Here is a 17,076-nt window from a genome sequence, read left to right on the forward strand (position 1 = left end):
CATATTTGAGGTCACCCCCAGGAACCATTAAGATTGACACTTAGTTCGTGAAAATCCGATCATTAGAACGAAAGTTATTCAGGGTGATTCGTTTTTTTTTTTGCGGACTGTACATATTGTTACGAAAAGAGTATTCCAGTTTCGATAAGAAAAAAGAAGATCTAAGCATATGCGACAGAAGATGAAGTGGAGTCTCGCCCCAAACGCATTGATTGTCTACTGTGCTCCGCGCGCTTGGCAGACACCAAAACGCTAGGTCCGGTTAGAAACAGTGGCGTTAAAAACCACGTGAGAGAGCTCGGGAACAAAACAGAAAGAACGAGAAAGATCCGTGGGTGTTTTAAAAAAAGGGCTGCCGGCAGTATTGGACAAATTCAAGGACCTATCAAGTTTTTCAAGGACCTAAGACGTTTTTCAAGCACTTTCAAGGACCTAAATTTAGCACAAAAAAATTCAAGGACTTTCAAGGACTCTCAAGGACCGTGGGAACCCTGAAAATCGAAGCCATTTAGAAGAAAATAGAACTATAATAATAACTGATCTTTAGACTTATTGTATTTTTTGTGTTAAATTCAACCAAATCAGAAATTAAGGCTGTTATTGCAAAATGTTAAACTACAGACAAAATTTACGTTTATGAGAGTGATTCGTATAAAATAATATGTGAAACTATTTATAACCAGAATTTAAGCAATTTCTACTTTTTTTTTTAACATTTTTACTTTGTTACACAGTATTTTGTCGAAAACAAGAGTAAAAATAAAAATCAATAATGAGTTTGAGAACCATCTTTTTTCCCCCATGGTGTTGGACTAGCCGTGGGAAGGTTATACTATCGGACCTTTATTTAACGAGCTTCCATTTTGCGAATTTCTCTATTTCGCGATTTTTTTCGAGGAACCAAGAGCATTTGGAAAATTTATTTGTTAAAGAAATTCCAAATAGCGAAGTGAATTCTCTATGTAACGAACTTTTTGAGATCCACTTTCCCTGTTTTCCAAAATATTTCAGAACATTTCAAACTTGTTAATGCATTTTACGAGGGAAATGATTTCGAATTGATTTTTGAAGCCACTTAACTTTCAGAGAAAGCCGTAAAATCCCTTTCCCTTTTTGTTTACATTTCAAACGAAAAACTCGGTCAAAATTAACGGATTTTATCAGTAGCAATTAAACTTAAGAACACATGTGGTAATATATGTTTGAAATTACTTTTATAATACAAGAAACTATAATTTTAGCTTTTTTTTATTTGAAAATGTGTAAGATAGTGTAACACTGTATAATGTTTAGCTCGATTCTTGCTTTCCATGCAGATTTCTTTTATGGTTAAGATTTATAAAATAAATAATAGATACTGGTTTACAAGATAAAAGTGTATCAATTGTTAAAACTTGTTTTGCGTTGTTTAAGAATTTCAAAAGGTGATTTTCCATTTAACGAATTTTCCCTGTAGCGAACTTATTATTGGGATTCAGCAACTTCGTTAAATAGAGGTTCGACTACTGTCTTTCTCTCTGTGTAGCACAAATGCGAGTAAGTTTGCTTCAAATGCTCATTTTCGAAGACGAGTGTTCCAATGCTTGATAAAAAATCTTAGTTCTTACTAAAAATAAATAAAAATAGAAAACTTTTCTTCTCCTTCCCAACCCCAGTAGTGGTTGGGAGAAGAGGAAGGTTGCAAACCTGTTTCAAGAACCTCCTCGGCTACTGTGCACCTACATGTTGTTTTTACCTTCATACAGAGGGACCGCACCAAACATTGGTGAATTGGTTTCCATTATGTCTATGGAAGCTAGCCTTCTTCCCTTATATACATTTTTTGCCTCTGCGTTGTTCAAAGAAACAAAGGATCTTTTACAAATGCCTTAATAGCGATAGAATTCGTAAACTGACATGAGTTGAACCATTATTGGAAGAAATGTAGTGATCTGCATCGATAGCGCGTGGGTAAGACCTCGTTGATGGTGGGTTGAAAAACCTCAATGCTGTAAATGTTTACGATTTATAGTTTCACTGTTTTCAATTTTGCTTTTGGCCTACGTCTAATTCTTTTTGTTTTTATTTCCCAATAATTTTTGAAATAATTTATTTTATTTGAAATGGTGGAACTACTCATCAATTAAATGATAATGAAAGCTTATTCTAAACAGCTCTTTGAACTGAAATAAAAAAAATTCTAATCCGACAAATGTGTCTGGCCGTATTTAGTACGTTATAAAAAACAAAGTAGAAGGTTTCAAAATTTCTTAAATATGACATATTTGTAACTCTTCCGATTTCCAAAAAGTATATAATTTGAGTGAAAGTGCTAATTGCAAACGTGTTGAATTAATGAATAAAGCTACGAATTTGAGATGAAAAAGTAACGCCGAAGTTTAATGAAATTGGAAATAATGCAAAGCGTACAATAGTTATGTCCGTATCAATTATCTTGTATTTGTATGATGTGGAAGTGTACGTACCTTGGTAAGTCTAGACTCCTGCACATATACCTGAGCGAGACCCCGTCGGGAGTGAGGGGGGAAAGGCTACCTTGCAGACTGACCGCCCTCCTGTACTGACGACCTCGAGACTTAGCACCGGGATGTCTGTACGAGGAGGACTGTTGGCCGTCTTCAGGGGTCAGGTCTGAGGACAGGGTGACCAGGTCCTTGGAGACGGTGGTCATTGTGTTGCCCAATAGAGAGCCACCCGAGTGGGCAACAATGTGGGATAGTAGCTGCATTATGGTTTGAATGTCTGTCGTCAGGCGTGTCTCGATCGTTCGAACTTGCCTAATAAAAACAAAAACACAACTCAATCAATTCTTCTTCATTAAACTTTACTCAAATTTCATTTCCAATCTTTAATATTTATAATTATTTGTTAGGCTTCTTTTATACCATTCCTTAAAAAAGTATATTGTCAATCTATAGAAAAGTTATGTGCATCTCTTATTTGAAAAAAAAAAAGTAACACTTTAAAANAAAATAAATAAATAAATAAAAAAAAAAAATTGAAAAGAAAAAAAAACCCAAAGTAGCACTTTAAAAGTGTTTTAAATTTTTGCTTCGATGTATTGAAAGAATTTAGGTTTGAAGTAAAAGTCTTAAAATTATTAAACACCAAATTAATTTCGACAAAAATTGAATAAATACAGTAACTACTAAAATTTGCTTCTAAAAAATTATTCAAAATTATTTATTTGCACTTCGTTTGTTTAAGTAATGCGGGAAAATGAGAAAAAAATTACCTCTCCAATTTTCCTTAAAAGTAACATTTTTTGAGAAACAAACTTCTCAAGATGATAAAGATTTTCTTCAAAAAGAAAGATAAAATATGACTCTACATTTCTTAAAGAACGAATTTAATAGTACTTATGGTAGACTTTATTTAATATATTTGTCATTAGTGATAACCAAGATGAATGAGCAATTTTTCTTTAGTAATTGAAATGAATTGTGTTTCTAAACATAAAAGTAACCAAGAAATGCTCACCAAGACGTATTTTTAACAAATTAAAATTGATTAATGCAAATGCAATTATTAGGATGCATTAAGCGAAAACATTTTAAAGTAACGAATGCAAATGTGTTTTTTTTTTTTTTTAAATGTTGGCTTATAAAGAATTTTTGTAGTTAAATTAGCTGTTTAAGTTAATTTACATACTATGCTTTTCAAAACTTAAATGACCGATTGTTGATCGTTATTCAATAGCACTAATACTAGAAAACTGTGCTAAAACGTTATTACGTTCTCAATATAACAAAATCAAGTGGTTTTAAGAATCAGTATTTACATGAAAAAGTAAAAAGCCCTAAAGAAACAGTTCAGAAATGAAAAGAAGTAATTATAATATTCTAAATATTTTTTTTTTGTTGAGAAAAATTTAATTATAAATATTATTATGTATTATATATATAATTTATGTATTATATATAATATATAATTATTATGTAATAAATATCATAATGAAATTAAATTATAAACATGATTTAATTATAAATATATTATAACTACATAACGTAATTCGTTTGAATATTCATTACATTAAAAAATACTTTCCTTGAAATTTCCCAAGAATTTATATAATAATTCTGAAGTTGAGAGAAAACTGGGGATAACAAAATATGATAATAAAGTTGGTATTCAATCTTAAATTATTTCCTCAAATGCATTTTGAAAGCTATGTGATACTCCATTTTTTTTAAAGCTTATTAAATATCACGAGTGAAAATTCGAAGTTATACTCGAAAATTAACATTTATGCAAAAAATCTTTTTAACTCGAGAAATTAGCAATGAACTGTTCGCAAGCTAAACAACATTTTGCAGTTTAGAAGTAAAAAGATTAAACAAAATAGTAAGTAGTTATTGGCAATTGAATATTTTGTCGTAAATTAAAAGCAGTGTTAATGAAAGCTGTAAAATTTTTCTCAAAGATTCTGAATTTAATCCTATAAATTGGCAAGAATGCCCACAAATTAAGACATAAAGCTAAGATTTTGAGTGTTTGTACGCGACGAAAGAAATTTGGGATCTGATGTTGATTTTTTCATTGTTTCTAATTTTATGTTTATTTTTATATTTTTAAGGTCAAACTGGAATCAAAAAGGTTTAAGGAGCAGTGATTACAGTCTAGGTATAATTTCAAGATATCAAGATTATAGTATGTATTAATAGAATAAGCACAATCATCATCAATATGGTGATTACTGGTAAAATTTTTTAACTGTATTTTTTTTCTCCAATTCTTATAAGAACAAGAAAGTAATACAACAGCCATAAAACAAATCAAAATGTTCCAAATTTTAGAAATATCGTGTATTCTAAGTAAATGTCTTGTTAAATTTACTCTTTCTTGCAAAATTTGTATCGGGTATCATTGAAATTTAAGAGCATAACAGAACAGCCATGTAAAATCTCCTTTTAGTGAATTTGTGAAAGTTAGTGGATTTAAGCGGCATTTAATCAATTTTAAGAAACTAGATTTTAATGAATACCAGACAACTGTTTAAAATTATACTTTAATGTTTCGTACAAGCATTTGAACGAATGATTTGGTCACAGCATTTGTTTTGGTTTAGTTAGGGAAGAGAACGATGTTCCTGCGTATTATAGATAACTTTAAAGTACTTTTTTCATCAATGGATCAGTGGATGCTTATACTATAAAGGCATGTCATAAAATGGCTACAGTTCCTATGGACAATACGCAACAGAAATGAGTGATGATAGTTGAAGATTTGCCGAATGCGTGCGGAGGAATGGCAAATTCATTTCCAAGTTCATTTTCCATTATTGGTACCAAGTTCCATTATTGGTACCAAATTTCTAAGTTCATTTTCCGAAATGTTATTTTGAAAAATGAAAATTGTTTTTTTGGTTATTTTTCTGTTAGAAGACTAAACGCGCGCTTTTATGATAACTGTGTGTTCTCGTGTATTTAAAGTAGTTATAGGTGATTGTTTATTTTTAATAATAATTTTAAATTCGCATAATTTGCTGCTGCATCTTGTACTAACATTAGCCTGTTCTTCATGCTATAGTTGTTGCATTACTACATCAAGTTTCTGTTAAAAAATTATTTTGAAATTTTTACACACCATATTCCTTTTCCCCCAAGTTTTAAACGACATAACATTTAACAAAGGAAAGGGTAATACTTAGTGCTAGACTAAAGCAAAAAATAATTTGAATAAAGCACAAATGAAAATGCATAAATTGACATCTTATAGTTTCAATTCTATAAACAAGAACCTTTCTCGGTGTCTAAACGTCAAAATAAGGCAGAGAAGAGACTCCCTTATCTTTGACGTTTACACATTGAGGAAGGTTCTTGTTAACAGAACTGAAACTATAAAATGCCAATTTATGAACTTTCTAGCGAAGTACTTTCTTCTTATTATTATTAAGTACTTTCTTCTTTTTCTAGAGAAGTGAAGGTAGAAAAGACTTCTTTATCTTCACTTGAAGTTAAACATTAAGGAAGGTTTTCGTTTATTAAGCTTCTTGTTAACAGAACTGAAACTATAGAATGCCAATTTATGAACTTTCTAGAGAAGTACTTTCTTCTTTTTCTAGAGAAGTGTAGAAAGGACTTCTTTATCTTCACTTGAAGTTAAACATTGCGGAAGGTTCTCGCTTATTGAGCTGAAACTATAGTATGTAAAATTTTGTACTTTGTGCTTTGTTCACTATGTTTTCTGCTTTAGACATGATATTTACATTCAAAACGAAGTCTTTTTTTTAATACACCATTGTTTTTCTCACCTGCTAAGGTTGTCCAGCTTATTCTCTAACAACTGAGTATTAGGTCTCGAGCTAGTAGGAGGGAAAGGCTGGTGGTGAGGTGATGTGAGGTCATCTCCCGGACTTTGTCCGTTTATTGAACTGCCGGTCAGAGGTATTGTGACGCTGGAACTGGACCGGACACCACTGCTGGACGTACCTCCAGCCATGGTGCCCAGGCGACCAGGTCCAGAACAGGGACGTCTGGCTTCTAATTCATTATCTATTTTACTTCTATAGCTGGATGAAATATGTTGCTGAGATGACTGAAATATTGTTTGTGGACAAAGAACATTACTGATAGATCCTGGGGTCGAATCTAGTGAGGCTGCTTGGGACGCTGTTTTGGAAAAAATAAATAATCAATCAATAGTGCACTTAAGATAGTAGAAAAAAGAGTTTAAATTCATAATGTTTTTCGAAATATTACGCTAAGTACCGTTGTATTTGAACGAACTGGCGAATTCAATAGCGGTTATCTGTAACACAATAATCTTTAGGCTTAGGTCATATGTTGTGTTTTTTCAAAATTATTTTGTATTCTGTGTACGAGAGTATGATCGTCAGATATTCTGTTCTCAAAAGATATTTTAAGTGATGGTACGCAACTAAATAGGAAATCCTTATTTAATTTTTTGCTTGCTTATTGTGTAGATAAAAAAAATCTTGTTTGATTATGTCTCACGTTTAATATAAATTTAATTGATTCTAATAATAATCCTATATGTTATAAGCTTTAAGTAAAAAAGTTGAAGTGGGGGACATCGTATTTCTGATTTAGACTAAATGTTTAATATGCAAAAAAGAAACATTGTCTAACAAACATAAACACATTGCAAATATTGTCTAACGAACATATTCAATTATTGATTAAGGCACTATTTCTAACCTTTATTTTTTCATTTTTATTGGCAACTTGACGATTTATTTTCAAATCGCTTTTTTCATTACTCTTTTACGACTGAGAAGTCTTGAAAATGGGGGCCTGTTTTTGTAGCGCTTGAAGTTTGTCGACTGGTTTTTTTTTTAAAATTTGAATATTTTCGAAGCGAATGAAGTTTTTTTTTTATCAAGTAATATATTACCGCTTCAGTTTCTTTGGGTTATTTATTAAATTGAAATAGATCGCAGAATATTTCTAAATATCTTATATGTATGCTTATACCGAGATAAAGATTGTTAAAAAGAAGTCTGAGTATACCAAACAATAATTCGCATAAATCTTGATTTTGCTTCGAAGTGTCGCGTATTGTTTTAAAACGACAGGAGTAATTTTCGCTCAGTGTAACAATCAGAAATTTTATTTGTTTCAACAGAAATATTTATAAAAAATGCTTGCTTCTTTGAGCAGAATAACTAAAAAATACACATTTTACTAATTTCAACAGAACTTTCTCGTTTAAATAGATTATTGTATGAGCAGGATGGTTTTGTTCCATTAATACTTCAGACACTGAGAAAAATTCAAAGTTTAAATAAAAATCTTGAACCCTCTATAAATCTTGTAGCCTATCACTTTTTAATTGATTTTCGAAATAGTACAAATGTTTCGGGATTTTGATAGAGTGAGTATATGATGCTACATGTGCCTTTAGATAAATTTTATGTTGCTATTGCAAGATGTAGAAAACATTTAAAATAATATGGATATTTATGTATGCCAAAGTCAAGAAAAGTTTCGTACTTGGTTCTTCAGCATCTAGAAGAGGTGTTTTTTCTTTCGAATCGATTGGTTCGGTTTGAGTGTCTGTCTTGGGCATTGTAAGGCTAGGTGGCCGAGAGATGTGATGCTCTTGTGATTGTGGAGATACTACAGAAGAGATGGGACCTTTGGCCAGATTGGTCATTGTGGTTATTGCTCCTCCTACAAAGAAGAAAAGTTAATGGATCATTTTGTATGGAACAGTATTTCAGGTAGGATGTTGGTATTCTCGCATTACTGTTTCTCGTGTAGTTACGTTTCTGAATCAAAACATTGTTTTAATTTATTAAAATGTTTTTTTTTTTTGCAAGTGTTAAAGTTAAATTATATTTAACTTAATTATTTAAGAAGGAAAATATACTTGTCTGATATGCTACGTTTATTTCACATTTTATGGGGCCTAATTGCTTCTTGGCATATTTTATATTGCACAATTTTTTTGGTATTATTTTTTTTACACATTTTATGTCGAGCAATCATTATACCTGTATTTAGCTTCATGTAAAAAAACCAAATAATAATGATAATAAAAATAATAATGATTTGTAAAAAAAGTAAATTATAGTTTTCAAATGTTTGTTTGAGTGTTTTTTTAGAGAGAGAGAAAGATTTAAGAACACTATTGTATAATTTGATTGCACGTTGTTGCATGAAAACGCAGTACATTCAAAGTACAAGGTGGTTATGACCCTCTAGAACCCATTATATTTATTGAATTTTGATTATACTTGATATATACATTATATGGATCATGGAGAAAAGATTTCTGCAATTAAAAATAGCTCAAATTTTGATCATCGGAGGTAATTGTGGCTAAAGAAGAACAAAAAAAAATCTGCCAGTATCATTGAAGTTTATTCAGTTGCAGAAAGTACTCAACGTGTGCTGCAGTGACATCAGTTGCGTGTTGAAATCGCCTTATTATTCTGTGGTAGTGTTTGAGAGATTTCAGCAATATATCCTGCAATGCTTTCTTTATAGTCAAATAAAGTCCTATTTCCTAATCCATAAACACCAACTTGTAGCAATCACCCCTACCAGAAATTGCATGGATTTAAGTCGGGTGAAAGAGACGGCCAGGTATTCGGCCTCGCAAAAGTTACGACAAGCAGTTCTCTGACTTGTCACTCAATGTGGGTTTGCATGAAGACAGCGGTCTGCAAACTTTGCCGATCCTGAAAAGCTGAAATGACCTGTTCTTAAAGGAGTGAATTTTGCCGTACACTCGTATCAGAGCATTCTTTAGAACTTTGAGGAGTGAAAGTTTTAAGGAAAAAGGTTATTGGATAAAATCACCCCCAAATTCACACAACGAAGTCACGTAATCAGAATGCAGTGGCTGTTGGTGCAGGATATTAGGAGATGGAGCAACTCATTTCTGATAGTTTTGATTATTCACAGCTCCATCTAAAGAAAAGTGTGCCTCATCTGAGCATTGAATTTGCCAGGGTCGCGCGTCATTAAATTCCATTCTCACCTGAAATCGGCAGGCTAATTCAGAGCAAGTTTGGTGGTCTGAAGGTTGCAGCATTTTTACCACGTGGAGCTTATACGGATACCAATTAAAATGATCGTAGAATTTTTTTCACAACCATGGAATCCACCACTCACGTGACATCAATCGAGTAGTTACTGAAGAATAGCTTGAAATGGAGGCTCCTTTAACCACAGCAACAGCGACTTCTTCGGCAGTTCCATTTACAAACGTTTTCGTTCTTTTTCTGGTTCCACATCCAAGTCTCCAGTTTCTTTAAATTTCATAATCATCTTTTTCAAACAATTTCTAGACGTGAGATCCTTTTACAATTCCTTTAAATGACGATATTTAGTAAGTGATTGTTGCTGTTCTGATAAGGCAGTTTTACCATTAAAGTTCGATCTTTCACTTGTAAGGGCATGATTAACGATGACAAAGGCCGATAGAATAATTTTCTGACTCTAAATACAAGTCTCTTTATAGATTTGAGTAATTTGCGTACAAAATTTTTAATTTGAATTATTTTTTATTGCAGAGATCTTTTTTCCATAGCTTATATAACGTATATACTAAGTTTAATAAAAATCCGAATGGCATAACGGGTTCTGGAGAGGTCTAAATAGGGTCACTTTAATTACAACTACCATGCATTATCTTTATTTCTGCTAAAATATTAATTAGTAAGTTAATTTCTAGGTACATGATGCAGGAATATTAATATTCTCTTTTCACTGATACAAATTCTGCAGAAATTATTTAAACTATAACTTTTTGTTTTTAAACTTGGTCAAGTCATTTTTTTCCAGGAAGAAACTTAAAAAGAGACTGAGCTTTGTTGCAGTAGACGGACTAGCGTGCAACAATTATTTAAATATAACAATAATCTTTAACTTTAGAAGTGCCCAAAGCAATTTCTGGTTCATTGTTTAATTTTTCTTTTGGAAAACTGCAGGTCTAGTTATGCTTAACAATTCCGGCTAACATCTAAGAAGTTTATCCTTCATCATCATTAAATTATTCATTATCATTTAATTATTCATCATCATTAAATTATTCATTATCATTAAATTATTAATTATCATTCAATTGTTATCTAAGTCATATTAAAATGTCTTAGAGGACATTGTAAAATGTTTTAGATTTGAATGTCTAATTGATTAAATTAGAAGAATCATTGGTGGTGATGCATAAATCTTAAATATTTACCCTAGTAATGATTCTTACTTATTAATTTTGTTATAAATTCGCATTCCATAGCTAGAGCATATTACTTGATAAAAATTTGAAGGAAATGTTTTTTAAAGAAGTTATGTTTCCTAATCCGTTTGGAAATCTAAAATAATAATCAAGAATTTGCAGAATTTCGACAGTTTATGTTAAAAAAGATAAAAATTTGTAACCGAAGTATGGCTGGAATATTAATTATTTTGGCATCGATAAATATTACCACGATTGTTTTCTGCAATTTTCACTATATCATAATTTTTTCTTTCCGTTTCTTGTTTGAGCTAAAATTTTGTGCAATAATGCATTTTATAAAAAAAAATATATTCTGTTTCAATTATAAAATTTATTATCAATGAACATGAGATGAAACATGTGTTTGGTTAATAAAACATTAGTAAACAGTAGCATTTTTAATTTTATTATTATAACTTAAGCATACTGTTTAAAACCACAGAGTCCTTAATCTAATTACAGAAGTGGCTAATCCCTCCACCGATGCGACACTTCAATCATGCCATAACCATTGTATCACATAGTGAGCCACAACTCAAAACTATCAACATTAAATCATAATATTTGCTTCCCGTACAACCTAATTACGCCACGGTAGCGCTTGCCATTGTATTCTCCAAAACTAGTAGCTACTTTCCTAGGCTGTTAAAATCTATTACATTGAGTTAAAAATCTTAAGTCTTCGATTAAAAGAAACTAGCACTTTAACATAGCATCACGCATGGTTTACTTTCGTATGTTCTGCACAGCGCTGCTATAATCCCGGTTCTAAGCAAGCTCTCTATACAGATCTTGCGCAGAACATAAGCACGTTATGCTGAATAAATGTGCAAACTCACTCTATACTCCAGGACAACTTTTTTGGACAATCGCATCTGTGGTTTGATTAGCCACGACCTCTAAGTTTCTAGTACACGACCAAGTGCATTCATTCCACAATTATAGCATGTTAGTCTATTTACATTGACAAATAGTACAGAGATAATAAAATGAAAATAATAGAGCAGCAACCAAATTGACGACAAGCGGACATAGAGCATTTTACTAAAACGAGTTATAAGAAGGCATGCGATAATAGCGACATCATGCGACTGGCAGCAGCACATCCCAAACACATTGAGATGGAACTGAGTTTGTAACCTACCAACTTCGCTCTTCTGAACTCGGGTGTCCGTGAGACTCCGTTTCAGCTCACGTAGCAGTCCTGAGAAACGAACATCATCAATACAGTCATCCAACTCCATCTCATATCAGTTACACAACTGATTTATTATTACATAGTATATGCATTTTATATATTCTTACACCCCTTTCGAATAAGTTATTTTTTGTCAAAAACATTGTATTACCAATAGTGTGCCATGAGTAAGGCAGATAGTAGTTTTTTTTCTTCGCTTCAGTATGAAAGTTTATGTTTTGAAAAAGAAATTGAAATAAAAGTGTTCCAAAAGCACTGAGATTTACAAAAAATCTTATATTTAATAACATGTATGTAATTATTTTTTTTTGAAAATTCATAATTTAAGAAATCATAATTCAAAATAAGGCAAAAAAATTTAAAAGATTAAGTTGCCTTTGGAATGAAAGTTATGTATTAATTTAAAGATAACTATTATGAAGGAACTGGTTTTTAAAGTATTAATGCTAGTTAATGTCCATAAATGGAAAATAAAGCATATGTTGCATTCAGTTACTGTTGAGGTAACTAAACTGAGCTTAGCCAAACTAAGTTGAGTTGGTTACTTTTTTTTTTGTAAGAATATTTCTATAGTGGAGTCGATTTCGACATAGTCATTTCTTAATCTTGAAATTGATTTTTATTGATTTCACTTCAAAAGATGTCCCTTTTATTGTTAAATCGACTTTTACAAATGCCACTTCTGTAGTGAAGTCGAATTCTATAAGTGCCACTGCTATGGTAAAGTCGACTGCTATAAATGTCACTTATGTAGTAAAGATTTGGTTTGGTTGAAAGTAGTTTTGAATTTGAAACCCAATCTAAATTTCTATTGGTAAAACTTTCATTTAAAAAAAAACAGAAAAAAGACATTATTATATTTAGTAAAATATTACATTCTTTATTTTTTTGGTAAAGAACTATTTAAAAAATACAAACGTAACTTTTGAAATTCTAGTAAATTAAACCAATAATGCAAATACAATCTGTAGGATTTAGATAAATTTAAAGTTGAAAATAATTTAGTTAATAATTAATTTTCAAAATAAGAACTAAAAAATATTCAACTTCTGTAATAAACTTTACTTACACAATAAATGTAACGATGATTAGAGCCTGCAGATTCTGGGACACAAAATTATTTTTACATCTGTAATTCGTTTTACTTAGCACAATAAGAAACGTGGCGATGATTAGAACCTGCAGATTCCTTGGTACAAAATCATTTACATGTCTGTAATTTGTTTCATTAGCACAATAAGAAATGTGGCGATGATTAGAACCTGCAGATTCAATGGTACAAAATCATTTTGACGTCTGTAATTTGTTTCATTAGCACAATAAGAAATGTGTCGATGATTAGAACCTGCAGATTCTGTGGTACAAAATCATTTTCTCGTCTGTAATTTGCTTTATTAGCACAATAAGAATTGTTACGATCATTACAAAACGAAGACTCCATGGTACGAAAAAAGAAATCAACTCTTTGAAGAGTCCTATAATTTCGAATAACATGAAATTACAAAAATATTATGTATTGGTACCACGTCTCTGATCAGCAAAATATTCAAACCATGAACAATATCTTAATGTCTACATCTGTGATGTTTTGGATAATTTTTCCCATACATGCTTACCTGTGATTGAATTTAGTGTTCCCGACCTCTGCCTTTGTCCAAAATCGAGGTTCACCGGTGTGACATCTTGACCCGCCTTAGATGGTGAGAATTCGAGAATGCCCATACCACTATACCGTCTGTCATCTTCGTCACTGAACCCGGTCCCTTCGTCACTGGAAGGAGGCCTGGGTCTTCGTCTTCTTCGTCTTGCTCTTGGATATTGGTAAGCTGTTGTACGAGCCTCCTCTGGAGGTAATATCGGTGTCAGGAGAGAATTGGTTCGACTCCCTCCATCGCCTTAGAACAAAAATGAAATCGTCAATGGAAAAAAAAATCCTATAGTACTACAATTCGATATGATAAATTCTACTGAGAAGAAATAATATCAGCAGTCATTAAATTTTCCACTTGTTAAATTCTATCCAAATTTACGGAGTGCTTCTGCAGCACTATTTTCATAAATCCAAATTTAACTGCGACCTTAACACATCAGACAGAGATTATCATTGTAAAAATTCAGCTTAATCCAACATATGTGTAACAAAATTTGAAAATATAAGAACTTTTAAAATTATGCATAATGTTTTTTTTTAAAATTTAAGGGCAATTTTATGCAATGATATTTTTAAAAAAAATGGAATAAGTCCCTATACAGTTAAGTCCGCAATCAAGTAAAGAAAAACAATTCTTTACTTTTTGTTCTTGGTGGTGCTCTCAAAATTTAGCTTTTTCCTTTTTATTAGAAACAAGTTTCGAAATGTTTTCAAAATGGGCATATCAGCAATTTCCCCCCTTATTTGTTTGTTTGCTTTTTAAAAATTGAGAGAAAACTTAGATGACAATAATCTGCTGATTCTGTGATAATCTGCAGCTCTCGCTGCCATGCTAGAGGGCTTCTGTTATCAGGTTTATACTTAATTTTATTAAACTGAATAACGGTGTCCAGTTCTACCTTAAAGCATCAAAGTTTTAAATGTCTGTCAGCTTCAAAAAAAGTCGAAGTTCTAACCTTGGATATCCATAAAAATCTGTTGACCAGAACTACGACCACAGTAGTTCGGTACTTGTAGCCCTTGAATTTTGCTAACTGGCTTTTAAATGCCGTTTGTCTTACGTTAACTGTAACTCTACGTTAACCGTACTTACGTAAATTGCAACTTTATTTTCTACCACTTAGAGACACGATAATTTGGAAAGGAATTTTCGCTCATGCGCTGTGAAGTCCAAATAGCATTAACCTTAGAGTTAAGGGGAGCCATAACCTTCTGCAAAATCTCTCAATTTTCTTCTCTGTAAAATTATCTATATTACGGATAATTTTTATGGAACAAAAAATCGGCTTTAATTAATTTTTACAGTAATATTCATTTAATTGCCTTAATTCAGTGATTTCACAGTAAATGTTACTGTAACAATTACGTTCTAAAATTTTACGGTAAAGATGGATTTGACAGTAAAAAGGATTTTATTCGAATGCTGCACTCAAAATGTTCTTACCGTAAAGTATTCTTTTCCGTAAATTAATCAAAAAATTTTTACAGTGTAGTCAAGAATATTTAAATGAAATAAACTAGTATTATTGCCAAATTGTCAACATGTTACCTAACAATATGGGTTAACAATTTTCGTGATCTAGTTCTAGAGAGATAAAATTCAGTCTGAAATATTCGCACCATATCTTTTCAATTGCCAAACTTTCAACCTGTAATATTACGTGATGATGTTACGAAGTCATAAATATTATATCTTAATATCTCTTCATTAGAAGCTGAGAATTATTATTAAACGACTAAAATTAAGAATTCTATTAAAACCTGATGAATCAGTAACAAAGTAAATGACAATAAAAAAAATGAAAGAATTGTTTTATAAAAATGAAGAGAAGATAATTTCTCTTTGATATAATAATTGTTAGAAATATATTTCAGCTTCACTCCAGCTGGTTGACTGAGTTTGATGATTTAAATTTTACTTCTGGGATCGATTTTGATGCTCATCCGTCTGTGATTATCACAACCTTTTTATTTTTCTCTCATTTTAGTACTATAATGCTATCCGTAATTTCGCCAGCTATTAATAGTTTATTTTTGACGAAGACGATGAAAATAGGTATTAATGGCTTGGAACACTTCTTCGTGAGAATAAACAACCACGTACCGTCATCTACAGAGTCTGGTTCTTTGTACACTTGTTTATGCCTAAAAAGCTCGGGATCAACACCTGCTTGGTCAGTCTGAAAAAAAGACAATTGAGATTTATTTCAGCACAATCTTCAAATAAACTTAATATTTGATTTAATAAGTACTGAAAATTTTATTTAAAGATTTAATTAGTTACTTGCACTTCAAAAAGTAGCATTACATTATTTCCAGATATTTTTTAAAATACTACCAGTAATCTTTACAGACATATCAAGCAAACAAATACAATAAATTGAACCTTAAAGTATAATATTAAGCTTGATATTTTTTTCAATAAAGTAACCTCATGTATGCATCAAGCAAATGTTAACAATGTAACTTACATCTCTAAGGTTGAAAGTAATTTCTAAGTTAGTAGAGAAAGACTCCCAAAATTCTGGATACATGTCGAGCACGTCCAGTAAGTCTTCGCGATTAATCTTGTGCAAATCACAGTACGTCAAGGCACGGACGTTGCAGCTGGACTTGCCAACAGTGTTGTAGCTGCAAGCATTTTCCCCGAAGATATCACCCTTACCTAGAAGAAATAATACATTATCCACTAAATTTGTGTTTTCGTTGAGAAAGTAAGTCTAAAACTGAATAATTTAACGAAATAAATTAATCGACTTATCTCTGTATTGAACTGAGAGAAAAAGAATCGTAAAAACTCCCAGAATCTGGTAAAATTTACCGTGCTTCTGGTTCTATGGGAACATTAAAAAGCATGATAATTTTTATCGAGGTGCTTTGGTAACGATTTTGGAAAAATTAACAATTAAATATTGTTTTGTACAATATGTGTTATTTTGCAATTGTGGTAAAATTTACTAATTTTATCATGATACTTTAGAGCTATTCATCTGGAAAATTTTATGAAGACTATTTGGTTAAATTTACTTTTCAGTTTTTTCAATTGTTATTAAATGGTGTGGTAATGAATTTCCGATAAAATTTCACATGAACACAAAATTTCCAAAATTAATAACTTAAATTCCGTATATTTTGAATTTATTACAAGAATTATGATTTCTTTTATTTTACCAGAGATGTCTTTTTCATACATTACGGTAATTCTACCAGAATTTTTTTCTCCGTGCAGAAACTACTAAAGTTTAGCATTTTGAAATTTATTTAACAAGAATTAAACACAGTTTTTTTTACATGAAATTAAGTAAGTTTTTTAAGTGATATTTGCTTACATGCGGCGGCCAGCTTGAAATAATGAAAAAATACTGTGATGAAGTTTAACATTTATTTTGAAGGGAAGAAATAATTTTACGGAGATCTTGTAGTTGTACACGAAGAAAGGTGTAGATTAGCAATTTGTTTCAACTTTTACAATTGTAACTAATTTGCATAAAATAATTGTTTTTCGAGGCAATGGCTGTTCAATTTAATGAATCAGTAG

At 31.3% G+C, this 17,076-nt stretch overlaps 1 protein-coding gene across 14 annotated transcripts in view; it reads right to left on the minus strand.

The window, feature by feature from the left end:
- LOC107448675 (voltage-gated inwardly rectifying potassium channel KCNH6) overlaps positions 1-17,076 on the minus strand; it is a 347,084-nt gene that overhangs the window by 11,408 nt on the left and 318,600 nt on the right. For 8 of the 14 annotated variants that reach the window (XM_071184212.1, XM_071184213.1, XM_021146337.3 and 5 more), the window contains 7 exons: positions 16,010-16,203; positions 15,643-15,718; positions 13,504-13,782; positions 11,834-11,893; positions 7,956-8,135; positions 6,254-6,611; positions 2,466-2,777 (listed from right to left, as the gene is read on the minus strand). In XM_071184212.1, coding sequence (XP_071040313.1) covers positions 2,466-2,777; positions 6,254-6,611; positions 7,956-8,135; positions 11,834-11,893; positions 13,504-13,782; positions 15,643-15,718; positions 16,010-16,203 — 1,459 coding nt within the window. The remainder of the gene's footprint in view (positions 1-2,465; positions 2,778-6,253; positions 6,612-7,955; positions 8,136-11,833; positions 11,894-13,503; positions 13,783-15,642; positions 15,719-16,009; positions 16,204-17,076) is intronic. The other 6 variants (XM_071184214.1, XM_071184215.1, XM_071184210.1 and 3 more) reach the window with 1 other exon arrangement.

Source organism: Parasteatoda tepidariorum, chromosome 8 (genome assembly GCF_043381705.1).
Source record: "Parasteatoda tepidariorum isolate YZ-2023 chromosome 8, CAS_Ptep_4.0, whole genome shotgun sequence".
In the NCBI taxonomy this organism is placed as follows: Eukaryota; Metazoa; Arthropoda; class Arachnida; order Araneae; family Theridiidae; genus Parasteatoda; species Parasteatoda tepidariorum.